Source organism: Anopheles gambiae, chromosome 2 (assembly GCF_943734735.2).
Source record: "Anopheles gambiae chromosome 2, idAnoGambNW_F1_1, whole genome shotgun sequence".
Classification (NCBI taxonomy): domain Eukaryota; kingdom Metazoa; phylum Arthropoda; class Insecta; order Diptera; family Culicidae; genus Anopheles; species Anopheles gambiae.
The window spans coordinates 56,275,291-56,287,924 of record NC_064601.1 but is presented as its reverse complement, the minus strand read 5'-3'; the positions used below and the strand labels follow the sequence as shown (position 1 = coordinate 56,287,924).

The following is a 12,634-nucleotide window of genomic DNA, read 5'->3' as shown; positions in this document are numbered from 1 at the left end:
ACTAAAAAGCACATATTCAATAGTTGGCAGAGAATCAAAGTTCAACCCGTGAGTTCATCCTGTATATTCCTCTTTGGATCAAATACCAAATTTACGAAAAAGTTTACGCTTCATGTGATAGGGGTGCGATAAAAATCAACCTTCGAAAAATGTGCATCTTGGCATAATCAAATACGGTCGTATGTCGGGGGTCGCCTGTATTTAAGAAAAAATGGACAACTGACATGTGCTTGATGCAGTGTGATTTGTTTATACCTATGGGTACATTCTCCAAGACACCATTTGATCAATTTCGAATGAAATATATCTTACAAACCGTCCTAAAAACTTTACTAAAGTTCGTTTAAAAACATAGAGCTATAAATAATAAACGTTATTGTTACACTGGAATGTTAAACTGTTGTATAAAAATAGGATTAATAAAACAATTTTTTGGACGAACTAATCGTTAGTTTTCGTCATGTCATATGTCCATTGTGACTACCTTTGTGCCTTCAACGAGCAAAATCGGCAAACTGGGTTTTGGCGTGAGCGTGTGCGTGCGGTGAAAATTCTACAATTTTGTGAACCGGAAAGTATCTACATCAGCAAAATCCACGCTTATTTGGGGTTCGATAGCTCAGTTGTAGCTATTTGAAGCAATATTGTGACAGGTACGCAGAGTTTTATCATTTAAATGTGTAATCTTATTTTGCTTGTGCTTTTCCATCCGGCATTTCATGCCGTCATGTGTATCACAGCAATGCGGAGAAGAGAGTGTTAAGCCGCCATGTTTAAAGTACGCGTGACTTAAAATATTTTAACCATTAACTCACTCAATTGCTTTATTTTTAACCTTTATTGCTGCTTGTTGTTAGTTATTCACTATTTATTCGCTTTGCATTAAGGCGTTTTAGCGGCCAACTGCAAGTAATGGTGGGGTCACGCGTGTATGTTGGTGGTTTGCCGTATGGCGTCAGGGAACGCGACTTGGAGCGTTTCTTTAAAGGTTATGGCAGGACGAGAGATATTCTGATCAAGAATGGCTATGGCTTTGTTGTAAGTATCGCTTTATTATTAGCTGTTAACTGACAAAAAATAACATTTTTTTCTAATGTCTCCTACGTTTGCTAGGAGTTTGAGGATTATCGTGATGCTGATGACGCCGTCTACGAATTAAACGGGAAAGAGCTATTGGGTGAAAGGTACATATTATTACTTTGTTTTTTTTTTTGTTGTAAATATTGACTTACTTACCAAAATATGAATTACTTTATTTGTTTTACCGTGTAGAGTTGTTGTGGAACCAGCAAGGGGTACCGCTCGTGGGCCAAGCGGTTACCGCGAAAGAGATAGGTACGATAGAGATCGCCGTGGTGGAAGGTATGACAAGTAAGTATAACTACGTGATGGGTGTCAAATAAAGAACCCTCCGATTAGTATTAATAACACACAATCCCTTGAACTGTCGGTTTAGATATAAAAGCAATTCCAGGAACAGTTCCCGTTATGGACCCCCACTCCGTACCGAATACCGTCTGGTCGTGGAGAATTTGTCGACCCGTGTCAGCTGGCAGGTATGTACTTTCCTCAAATTCTTACACTGGAAGGTGAACATATGTACTATATAAATTTGTTTGATGATAATATTGATAAAGAGATGTGGGTGCAGTTGTTCGGGAACCGGTGTTTCCATTACTGTTATTTGAACATCTAGACTTCAAACACGCTTGGTTATTATTACACGTAACTTAAAATGATTTTTTTTAATTCGATGCGGAATCATAATTTTAAAACAGTGATAGGAATAAATAGATTGAGGAAGTAGAACGATCCTTAACAACGCTGAGTTCTTTTTCCACTCAGATAGAACGGCCAAGGCCGTATTGCTATGTATTAAAAATGGTAACGATTTAGCTATTCTGAGGTATTTTAGAAGTTTTCTCGAAGCGGCATGCGAACATCTCAATTTATTATTTTTTTCAGCTAGTCCCTATTATGGCATAGTAAGAGCATAATTTATATATTTCAACATATTTATCTTATTTTTTTTAACAAATCCTTTCAATAAACTCGTTGCTCTTAATAAAATTATTTACTACTTGGAAAAACGTGTATACAATGCCAATGGCATGATTTGCAATATTTTCCCATTTCATATATGCATATGAATGGTCTCAAAAGTATGACAGTTAGTGGTAGCTAATTGGACCATCAACCAAACCAAAGGATTTTTTAAATTAAAATTCAGATCTTGTTTAGAAATATTCAAATTAAATGTATGACAGTGCGTTGTGCTGACATTTGTGAAAGTTGTAGGCCAAGTCCTTCCAATCTTTTCAATTACCGGGTCCCGCATTGCATCAAGTTTGTACAAGAACTTAAGCTAAATTGTCATAGTTAATATTTTGATTTAAAAAACAACCAGTTAAACATATAAAATTTCCCAAGATTTTTAAAGTTGAAATACAAAATTGGTCTTGGACTTGTGTAAAAGTTGGGCAGTCTTCTCAGATGGACGGATCACCTTTGATTTTGATCCGTGTTCCGTAGTTTGTGAGCACCCTGTTTTGCGATACATGCCACAAGCAGCATATCATAAGCCGGATAGATTGTAGTGTGTGCAATTCTATGCAAATGTAATTTGCTGTTTTAAAGACTTTTTATCTATCAATATTGTAAATCGTGCTTAGTATTAATGTACACTATTATTTTACTATTGCTAGCTTAACAAATCACTCTTTACCGCAAATGTCGTCATTGCTTTAGTTATTAACGTTCAATATTGCATGAAATAATCATAGAAAGATGAAGGATACTTTTATAATATTAAACAAGTGATTAATACTCCATGAAGCATTAAAGGGATTAAACGAAGTTTTTAATGTTCTAGGAGCACAGAAGGACAGAACAGAAATGCATTGTTTGTTATCAGCTATGTTTATGACAGAAGATATCGTTACCTGTTCGAGGAAATGTAGTAAAATTGTATGTGTATTATATTCTTTTTCTGTTAAGGCGGCTGCCCTTATTTCATGATGAGAGAAGTCATAGAACTAGGGTTTACACAAGATAATGTGTGGTAGCGTCGTTTGATTGCTTCCCTTCGAATGGCTAGTGATTGACCACTGGGAGACGTGCAGCAGCCTAATTAACATGGATGTTTGGAGGTACTGGTGGGGTGGACCTCCACCGTTCCTCTCCGTGCAGGATGATAACACCCAACGAGAGAGATGTCATGGTTGATCTGGGCACATGGATCAGCACTCGACTACCGATAGCACATATGCTGAAACACCGCTCAGCAGATCATAAAAGAAACTTACATTCCTGGACGATTAATTTGACGGCTACTGATGATACCACTCCAATCCAGACGTAGTTCGCAAAAAAGTGTAACTCATGCACCAAGTACGATCAGATATTATTACTGAACACCGTTGAATCAATGCACACCAATCATACCAAGTTGCGGGTAGATGGTGTTCAGGAGCTCCTTCCATATATGATTCGGAAATCATAGGCACCGGACTTCCCCTCTCTGGCCAACATCGACCACATACTTCGGATACAGCATACTGGGGCAAACTTCCAACCGTGTGTTCCAGCAAAAAAGTACCGTTATTGTTCCATTGGTTTTCATTTCTTATATTTTCTTTCCTATTCAACTGTTCTTGCCCTAATCAATGGTACACTAATTCTTGAAAATTTTTCACATTGATTAATTTTGAAGATTTGTGCGCGCCCAAGGATCGACTGCTGCCCCTTGGTCGTCTGATGATTGTAAGAGGGGATGACGTTATGAAATGGCATGAGCGTGATGGATGAACTCCCAAGTGATATTCTCCTTCGATCGCCACAGGCCAGCGGAGTCAGTATGTGGTTAAGGACTTCTCGTCTAGGCATTTTATCAAGATCTGCTCTACTACTTTGGATTGCTATAGAAAATTGAGTGAAAAGGTTGGATTCGAATATCTCAGCTATCTACGATGTTTCCTTCCACTGGTACTAATTTTGTTGGAATCATCGCAGTTCTACAAATGCAGAAGAGACAGGAGAATGTCCGTTACATAATTACCTCCACCATAGTCATCCTTTGAGACGAAGGCCGCTAAACAATTTCAACGCCTGATGAGGTATCACTCGTTCTAACGATGGCTAATAATGTACTCGTTTCCAATTCAACCCTTACTGCTGCGACGTGAAATAGTGCACGGTTACTACTCTCGCTCTCTCGTACGCCTGAAACTAGTGTTGGAATATAGTATTCCCTGTGGACTGAAGGGGATCCTACTCCGCGAGAGAAAAGACGAGACTTGGCCCTTGGATGTGTGATGAACGCGAACCGGCGGCGATGTCATCGGGATCGGTCCATCCTAAGCGTCATAGACGAATGCTCTTTTCCTTTTTTCTTTTCTATTTTCAAGCTTTGACTGTTCTCCTCCGTCGCCAAATGCGTATTTCAATCCATTTCATCCTCCCGAGAGCATGGACACTCATCGGTTGTGGCTGGAGAGAAGATGATGACACAAGCACGATGAGGTTTAGTCACCTGTCTACCATACTGCCCGTACCATCTTCTTTTCTTGTAATCAATGGCAATGGCGCTGTAGTTACCTATTCTCCCCCGGATGTTGCGTGGATGTTTTGGAAGATGATCATTTCCGAGGGTTCTGCGTTAAGCTGCAACAGGAGGAACGTCCATTCGCGTACACTAAGGTGGAAAATCTTCGGGTGTCGCTCTGATGTCCTTTTCATTCATCGGATGCTATTCTTTAATGCCATTTTTGGTGTCGTCGATTGTGTTCCCCTTCGAAGAAGTGAGATCCCATCACAGAGGTCGGAGGCACTAAGTGAAGGATCGATACCACCCTTTTGGCATTTAACGATGATTCCAGCTATGTGAGTGACGGTCATGCTCGCTCGGTATCCACACTAAACACACACATGCATGAGGAGAGGTCAAATCTATGGTTCTGTGAACATGAGAAAGGAAAGATGATTCATTGACTGTCCCAAATACCAAAACTGTGTCCGGCCGTAAAGGTAATGGTCGATATTTTTAGATTTTGATTTCATCTTTTTACTTTAAACGTTTCTTTGAATCTTAATCGTTTTTGTCCCTTTCAATATTCTGTTTTTTATTGATGGTTAGAAGAATGTGAAAACTGTCGATTGCAATACTGCTAGTTTAGGTTATAGTACGAATTGTTTGTCTCCCCTACAATTTTTATATCCTCTGCTAATTCAATCAAGGAAATGAACTATCCTGATTAAAGTGTATTTTTGAAAATATGATTTAAACAAAATCATTGTCACCAATTGTCCAATTTTTTTTAAAACAAAGATTAGGTAAGCATGCAATTTTGCAGCCTGGAAAGTATAAGTATGTTGAAAAAGGACATAATGAAAAGAATCATAAAACATATCGTTGTAAGACGTCTCAACATAGACTTCCTGAAGCGGATTTCACATAAAAACGAGCATAGCAAAGACCACAAATCGATTTATGGTGAAACACATCCAGAGAAGGAGCCGGAGAATGATACACTGTTATCTCAAGAAGCGGAATTATCTAGTCGCTGAACGAATGACTGATCCTCGTTTACCAAAGAAACATAATAATGGTGAAATATGTTTTAACAATGAGAAAGACAGCATGATGATTGTGTATACTTAACTGTATACTGGGAGGAATCAACTTGGCGAAAATCGACTACATTCATCCTGATCCTGACCTGTAAACCGAATCTAAACCAACAGCCACTGATGGGAAGATGCTGAGACTGATGGAGAATTTCTAGACCACACAACCCAGAAAATGAAGACACATTACCGGTTATAAAACGATGAAACGAAACAAATTGAAAAAAAAAAAAACATATTCAGCATTTCTTAATTTACTGCAACACATTCTGCAAAAGGCATTGGACTTGCCCTGCGTGCTTAAAGATCGTACAATGATTCTTTTCATTATGCCTGATATTAGAAAAATACGTACCGAAAGAGCGAACGGACCGGCAAAAATGATACATTAAGGCGTCTCATTATTCTCATCGATAGATATTGAAACTTATATACTTTTGGTATATTTTTTTATTCTCTCTTTAATGTGTGCATTGTAAGCGCATATGATGTGACTTGTAAAGACATATTTTGATGGTGTCTAAATTACGCAGATGATGTGATCTCACTCACAAGCATTCTATTGCAGGTTTAAGATTAAAGAAGAAAACACAGTTACCCTCTAATAAGAGTCTTCTTTCAGAGTATTTACATAACCTTTTTTTTATAGAATCGTTCCGTATTAATTTACTTTTTCTGTTTATTTACGCATTTTTTTGTGTTCTGAAGGATCTCAAGGACTACATGCGCCAAGCTGGAGAAGTAACTTATGCAGATGCCCACAAGCAACGCAAAAATGAAGGGTAAGCTAAGCTAAACATAGGCATTAACTATTGTGTGTAAGTAATACCATTTTGTGTGTTTGATCATTTTTAAAACAATAGCGTCGTAGAGTTTGCGACATTATCGGACATGAAAACTGCCATTGAGAAGCTGGATGATACAGAGCTAAATGGACGACGTATTCGTTTGGTTGAGGATCGTGGACGTAACGGACGAAATGGACGTGGCCGCTCACGGTCTTCGAGCAGTCGCTCTAGATCGCGTTCGCGTCGTCGATCGCGTTCCCGTTCCCGGTCTCGTCGTTCGTCTCGTAGCCGTTCTAAGTCGCGTAGCCGATCGAAATCGAAGAATGGATCGAAATCACCTGAAAAGTCTCGTTCGCGTTCTCGTTCAGTGTATGTATTGTTTAACGTGGATCATTAGTATACACATCAGTATCTCATAGCTACGAACTTTATTTTAATGTAATTTGTTTTTAATCTTTCGCAGCAAATCTCGGGATAACAGCAAATCAAAATCACGTTCTCGTTCACCGAAACGCGATCGCGATGAGTCCCGCTCTCGTTCCCGATCACGCTCAAAGTCGCATTCACGTTCGCGTTCCAAGTCCAAGGATAACAAATCGCGTTCGCGATCCCGATCGCGCTCTCGTTCTCCACGATCCCACTCAAGGTCTCGCGATCGCTCGCAGTCGCATGATAAGTCACACGATAAGTCCCGTTCTGCATCTCCCAAAAATAACGATCACTCTCCGGAGCGTAATGAAAGCATGGAGGATTGAGTCCAAATGTGCTCTGTTTTAATCACGTGTAGTATGAAGACGAAGACGGCTACGTTTGGAGAAAAAATTGCACCTCAACTTTATCCATTTTTTAAATAATAATTATATGCATTAACCACAACCACTTAGGAATAGGATAACTCTACATAAATGATTGCCCTACCTGAGTTTTAAGCAAATGAGACAGTCCTTCCAAATGTTGTATTTACCTACAAATTGAGAAATTGCATTTTCTTTGGACCATTGCTCACATCAGCTTTGCTCTTAACATTTTGTCAAAATGCGAAACACACTCAAAGCAAAACGCAAGCTCTGACGCTTGGCGCACACGTTTGCGGTGTTTTGATTTGATTTGAGCGACAGAGTGCAACACAAATATGATCTAGATCATAGCACCGATAAGTCATCCGATAATATTGTAAAAGAATGTCTCTTTTTAGGAATGGGTAATTAATCGATTTCCGTCTAGAATGGAGTTCTTTCTACTTGGCAATGCAATATAGGTATCGAACGGCGATAAGGATTTTCCTTTTGATTGCACAGTTGTTTTACCCAGGTGTGTGTATGTAACGAAGAGAAACAAAAAATGTAGGATTAGGTTTCATCTGTAGTAAAGACGCAAATTCTGTACGTTCCATAAACAGTGGGAGCTGAATTCAACACAAAACTTACCGCAAAAAATGTCATATTGCCCATTGAAAAAAAATATTATTTTATTTGTCCAATAAAGTAACCATAATGGTAAAAACCACAACTGTCTGGAAAAGTGGTGGGTGCTTTTGATTTTCTTCAATATAAGCACGTATTTGATATACTTCACGGGCTCAATATCCATTTGAAATTGGAATTGGGCTCTTAAGGAATCGGTTTATCTATCTTGGATGTAGCATTGTTTGAAGTATCTACCAACTCTACTCATTATTAACCTTCATTTCTATAACCACCTACCCGGGTATGTTTTGCTTATTCTTTTTATTATAACTTTTTACTGGGTTATCGAATCGATCCAAAAAAAATAAGAATGCCTAGAGAAACATGTTTTAAAAGAGTGGTAAAAAATTCAGAATTTCTCAATTTTTTTAAATGTACTTTAAAAAATAAAATCAACTTTTACCCCTTACTTCTATAACCACCTACCCGTGTAGGTAATACATACAATAAAGGATTTTGGTTTGAATTAGTCGCTAATTTTGTAATGATATGTATAGCAATGCATGTAGTTATATTTATAGAATCTATTCCAAAAGTTTTTTAGCTCTTAATTTTCTTCTAAAGTCACATAGAATAAATGATTGCCCCGACAGTCGGGAAGACATGGCGGCGTATTAGTGTCAGTTGAACTAATTGCTATGCATTCAATTTATGTAACTAAAAGCCATACTTCATAAATTTATAACATGAAAACAAGTGTTGTTATTATAGCTGCATAGAATAAGTTTAATAAGACATTTTTTGACCAATAAATATACAAATTCCCTTATAAAATGTATTACCTACCCGGGTAGGTGATCATAAAGATGAGGGTGTATTTGTGGTCATAGAAACGAAGGGTAAGCAAACTCCCAACCATTTCAAAGTCCGCATGTCTGCACATTTGTTCCAAAAGGGGTAGGTAATTGAACATAGTATGACTGTAAATAGCCTGTCCATTCTCCATTCAGTGGTTCTCAACTAGTGTTGGGTAAAAGAGCACAATTAGGTGTGCTGTGCGCACACGCACGCACATCTCAGTGTGCGGTGCACATTTCGCACTGTGCGTGCTCTACGCACTGTGCGCGCTCTACGCACTGTGCGCGCACTCCGCATTGTGCGCGCACTCCGCACTTTTCGCACACTTCGCAAAGTGCGCGCACTTTTCGCACACTTCGCAAAGTGCGCGCACTTTTCGCACAGTGCGAGCACAGTTCGGACTTTTCGCATACTTCGCACAGTGCGAGTACAGTCCCGAATTTTCGCACACTTCGCACATTGCGAGCACACTCCGCACTTCGCACAGTGGAAGCTTCGCTTGCTTCACTTTGCACTGTGAGAGCACACTTCGTACCATATTATAGGAAGTCAGGTGGTGTAATACTGAGCATATTTTGACAAACCGCCTTTTGTCGTACAGGTTCTCACCAGGTTGTAAAATGCGGGGTTTCTCTAACTGACTCAAGCTTCAACTGTAAGCTTCATTTCAAATTCGTAAAATCTCAAAACAACATTGTCAAATGTATGTCGAACGTACACAAAGCAACCAATGACATATCATTAGAGAGAGAGAGAGAGAGAGAGAGAGAGAGAGAGAGAGAGAGAGAGAGAGAGAGAGAGAGAGAGAGAGAGAGAGAGAGAGAGAGCGCGGAGTGTGCGAAAAGTGCGCGCACTATGCGAAAAGTGCGCGCACTGTGCGAAAAGTGCGCGCACTGTGCGAAAAGTGCGCGCACTGTGCGAAGTGTGCGAAAAGTGCGGAGTGTGCTCGCACAGTACAAAGTGTGTTGTGCAGTGCGCACATTGAGGTGTGCTGTGCGCACAGTGCGCACTCGCGCACAATGCCCAACACTATTCTCAACCTTTTTGCAGCTTCCCCCTCCCCTCCCCCCATGAATGTACTCAGTCAAGATTGACTGATTCTTGACCCTGACCCTTTTGCACAATTGTGAAATTCTTTGGCTGAACACTAAAAAAAGGAAGAAACATAACTTCTTCTTCTTCTTTGTCACAATAACCGTTGTCGGCCAAGGCCTGCCTGTACCACTACTCAGGATAGTCAGTCCTACGTATGGAGACACGGTCCATACGGGGGTTGAACCCGTGACTGAACCCACCCATTCGGAATCTCCCACTACCAGCCATTATTAGCACAAAATATCTTCCGTTCTGTATTACTGTGATTGAAGGATGTTGTGAATCACAGTATTCATATACAACTTCATTTTAGAGCAATGTCCTTACTTCTACTGAGTTGAGGTGGTACAAAAATACTTGCAAAAATGTTGCCATTTGACGCTCCTCTAATTATAACTTTTACTTCACCTGACCTAGTTGTAAATAAACGACGAACCCGTGGTATTTATTTCTCTGTTATCTGTTATCACAACACTTGCCATTGAGTGGTGTTATTTACTCTCCAACAGTACACTTTTAACACAGCGTTGAATTATAAGCAAATTCATATCTCATGTCATGCACTTCAGGCTATTCAAAATATCATTCGGAATTATATCCGGAGTTGTTCAGATCCTTTAGGAGCTTTTTTCCGGATTGGAACTGGAATTGGATTTGTTATATTAGCGTAGGCATCGGGGTAGATCCATGACGGCAATCCGCATTATATATTACTAATACATTCCCGCTATGTATCTAATAACTTTGAAGACTTCTTTCCATAGCTTGATAATTTATAGTATAGCTTTAAGTTTCCAGTTACTGTAAAGCGAACTATACTTACTTCTGACCGACCACTGACTTAAAGATACACTAAAGCGAATCTAGCTTTTGGTTTACGGATGAACAAATTTAACATTTTAGTAACACTTGTATTTCAATAACGATAGTACACAAATAACAAAGAATTAAGTAACGAAGACTGTTCGAATTTGTTTTCAATGAGATTGTCTTTTTGGCATTTGGCAAAGTGTGCTTTTAAGCTAACATTATTCACGAGACTCTTACAAATATCAAAGTGTAACGAGTGAGGTATGTGGCAATATATCGTGCCAAATGGAGGCACATACCACCCAAACAAAGCCTTCAAACTAGCTGACAAGTTTCATCGTAGTTCCTGAGACGCACCGTCTCCATCACCTGTTCAAACTTGGTCAAAGAGCAAGGACTTTCACAGTTGGGTATTTCTATCTCCTTCGGGTACTTATCGTCACTGTTGAAGAAGTAAACGATTTTCACCTCAAAATCGTCATCAAACGTAATGCTATGGTGCAGCTCGAATACGATCGCTGCCGAAAAGTCTGGTTTACCCGTCGTCTGGTCGATGATGTTTAAGGCGCGCATGAAGTTTACCAGCGTCACGTCGTGGCCCGAATAGATGAAAATGTTCCGCTCGGGTATCAGTATTCCCGATCGTCGGCGAATGGCATTATCCAGCAACTCGGCCACGATCGCACCGCCCTTGATTTTTTTCATCAGCGGCAGTTCGGTTATCAGTGCCAAGCTGCGCTCAGCAATGGGTAGCATCTTCTGCGGAAAAATACCTTCCGTCCAGTCCGGCAATTCCAGCCCAGCCGATTTCTCTATCTCCAATGTGTTGTACAGCAGCTCCACATCGAGTATGGTACTGACGTTTTGTCCAGTTCCTTGGCTTAGCGTGCGAAACAGCGCAGCATTCTTTTCGTACAATTCTCTTATATCTTTCGGAGGATAGGCTACAAGACGTTGTTTCGATTGTTCGTACCTTGGGCAGGGTTGCTTTTGAGCTAAAATCTGTGTCCAGCGAAGGCGCAATTAAGAGACGAAACCCATTGTGCATAAATGACATCATGCTTACCGTGTCACGATCCCGTGGCAATACATTTACAGCTGCAGGTTGCCATGGAATGGGCAGGGGATTAGTATTTTCCAGCGGGGGAAGAAATCCAGCGATAAAGCTTTGAGCGCTCATGATACATCGTTCCGCGTAGCTACTGACGATCGTCATGTGCTCCTTGGAGTACAGCCCGTTCGGTGGAAGCAGCCGATAGTATCGTGGGCGCAGCAGTTTGCCTAGTTGATACATTTGCTGAGATCCTTTCTGCGAATTATACAACAGCGAAATGCGATTCTTCGGTCACATGATACGAACGGTTAATAATAACAGGCGATCGCAACCTCCAGCGTACCTCAGAGAGAGCACCCAATCCTCCAGTCCAGTGATGATTTCGATGCGGATCGTTTGGATAGAATTCAGTGGGCGAACGATCACCATGGCGAAAGATGATGCTCACCATACGAAGCGTACGCAGGCCGGATTCATCAGTGCTGTCCCCGAACGCCAAATAGGCCAGCATTACCGTTAAGCAGGCACCGCCTAAAACAACAACCGACACCGTGAGGCCCCGTTTGCCCGGCTGCATGCAATCAGTGCCCATTGTTGCTTCGATTCCCGCACCTGTTGAATGCGGTGGTAAGACAATAATTCTATTATTATCTCTCCCTCTCTCCACAATACTTCAATCTTTACATAATGCGTTTACGGAAGGGATAGATTTTGTGTAACGCGAGAGCGATGCTTTCACGAAACAGCAGTTAACAATTAACTTATTCAGCTGTTTGTTACCTACTTATAAGAAATTCAGCTAATTTGCGTTAAAACTAAATCGACTAAATCAGTGGCACGCAATGGCGCACAGACAACAGAGCACAGACTGATAGAACATAAACAAACCAAATACGATGACAGGAGCACACCAACACAAAGACAACACGATGTTGCACAATGCGCCTACTATTGAATTTTGGGTAAAATGAAAGAACAACACTCGCCAGTATTACAAA

General features: G+C 40.4%; 2 protein-coding genes across 19 annotated transcripts; one reads left to right on the top strand and one right to left on the bottom strand.

The window, feature by feature from the left end:
- Window positions 1–240: 240 nt before the first annotated feature.
- Window positions 241–7,934, top strand: LOC1275942 (serine-arginine protein 55). Of its 16 annotated transcripts, none has more exons than XM_003436812.2 (8): window positions 241–653; window positions 888–1,038; window positions 1,114–1,184; window positions 1,273–1,371; window positions 1,457–1,556; window positions 6,334–6,407; window positions 6,489–6,782; window positions 6,877–7,934. In XM_003436812.2, exons 2-8 carry the CDS (start codon window positions 913–915, stop codon window positions 7,166–7,168), a joined length of 1,056 nt encoding a protein of 351 aa, XP_003436860.1. In that variant the 5' UTR covers window positions 241–653; window positions 888–912; the 3' UTR covers window positions 7,169–7,934. The 16 variants fall into 16 exon arrangements, 9 of the variants coding, with proteins under 9 accessions (XP_003436860.1, XP_003436861.1, XP_061500259.1 ...); XM_003436813.2 differs by having other exon boundaries at window positions 257–653; window positions 1,475–1,556; XM_061644275.1 differs by having other exon boundaries at window positions 456–653; window positions 858–1,038.
- Window positions 7,935–10,662: 2,728 nt separating this feature from the next.
- Window positions 10,663–12,582, bottom strand: LOC1275943 (lysosomal acid phosphatase). Of its 3 annotated transcripts, none has more exons than XM_061644272.1 (4): window positions 12,321–12,582; window positions 11,980–12,248; window positions 11,649–11,891; window positions 10,663–11,584 (listed from the first exon to the last, which is right to left on the bottom strand). In XM_061644272.1, the coding sequence occupies exons 2-4, from the start codon at window positions 12,226–12,228 to the stop codon at window positions 10,898–10,900; spliced, it is 1,179 nt and encodes a 392-aa protein (XP_061500256.1). In that variant the 5' UTR covers window positions 12,229–12,248; window positions 12,321–12,582; the 3' UTR covers window positions 10,663–10,897. The 3 variants fall into 3 exon arrangements, with proteins under 3 accessions (XP_061500256.1, XP_061500258.1, XP_315237.6); XM_061644274.1 differs by having other exon boundaries at window positions 12,417–12,582; XM_315237.6 differs by having other exon boundaries at window positions 12,421–12,580.
- Between the last annotated feature and the right edge of the window lie 52 nt (window positions 12,583–12,634).

Excerpts from the sequence above, each read along its gene's own strand:
- LOC1275942 (XM_003436812.2), top strand. The coding sequence starts at position 913 with ATGGTGGGGTCACGCGTGTATGTTGGTGGTTTGCCGTATGGCGTCAGG. Across the intron at positions 1,372-1,456 it reads CGTGGTGGAAGGTATGACAA|ATATAAAAGCAATTCCAGGA; the intron begins GTAAGTATAACT and ends CTGTCGGTTTAG. Across the intron at positions 6,783-6,876 it reads CGTTCGCGTTCTCGTTCAGT|CAAATCTCGGGATAACAGCA; the intron begins GTATGTATTGTT and ends AATCTTTCGCAG.
- LOC1275943 (XM_061644272.1), bottom strand. The coding sequence starts at position 12,228 with ATGGGCACTGATTGCATGCAGCCGGGCAAACGGGGCCTCACGGTGTCG. Across the intron at positions 11,892-11,979 it reads GATTGGGTGCTCTCTCTGAG|AAAGGATCTCAGCAAATGTA; the intron begins GTACGCTGGAGG and ends TATAATTCGCAG. Across the intron at positions 11,585-11,648 it reads TGCCACGGGATCGTGACACG|ATTTTAGCTCAAAAGCAACC; the intron begins GTAAGCATGATG and ends CGCTGGACACAG.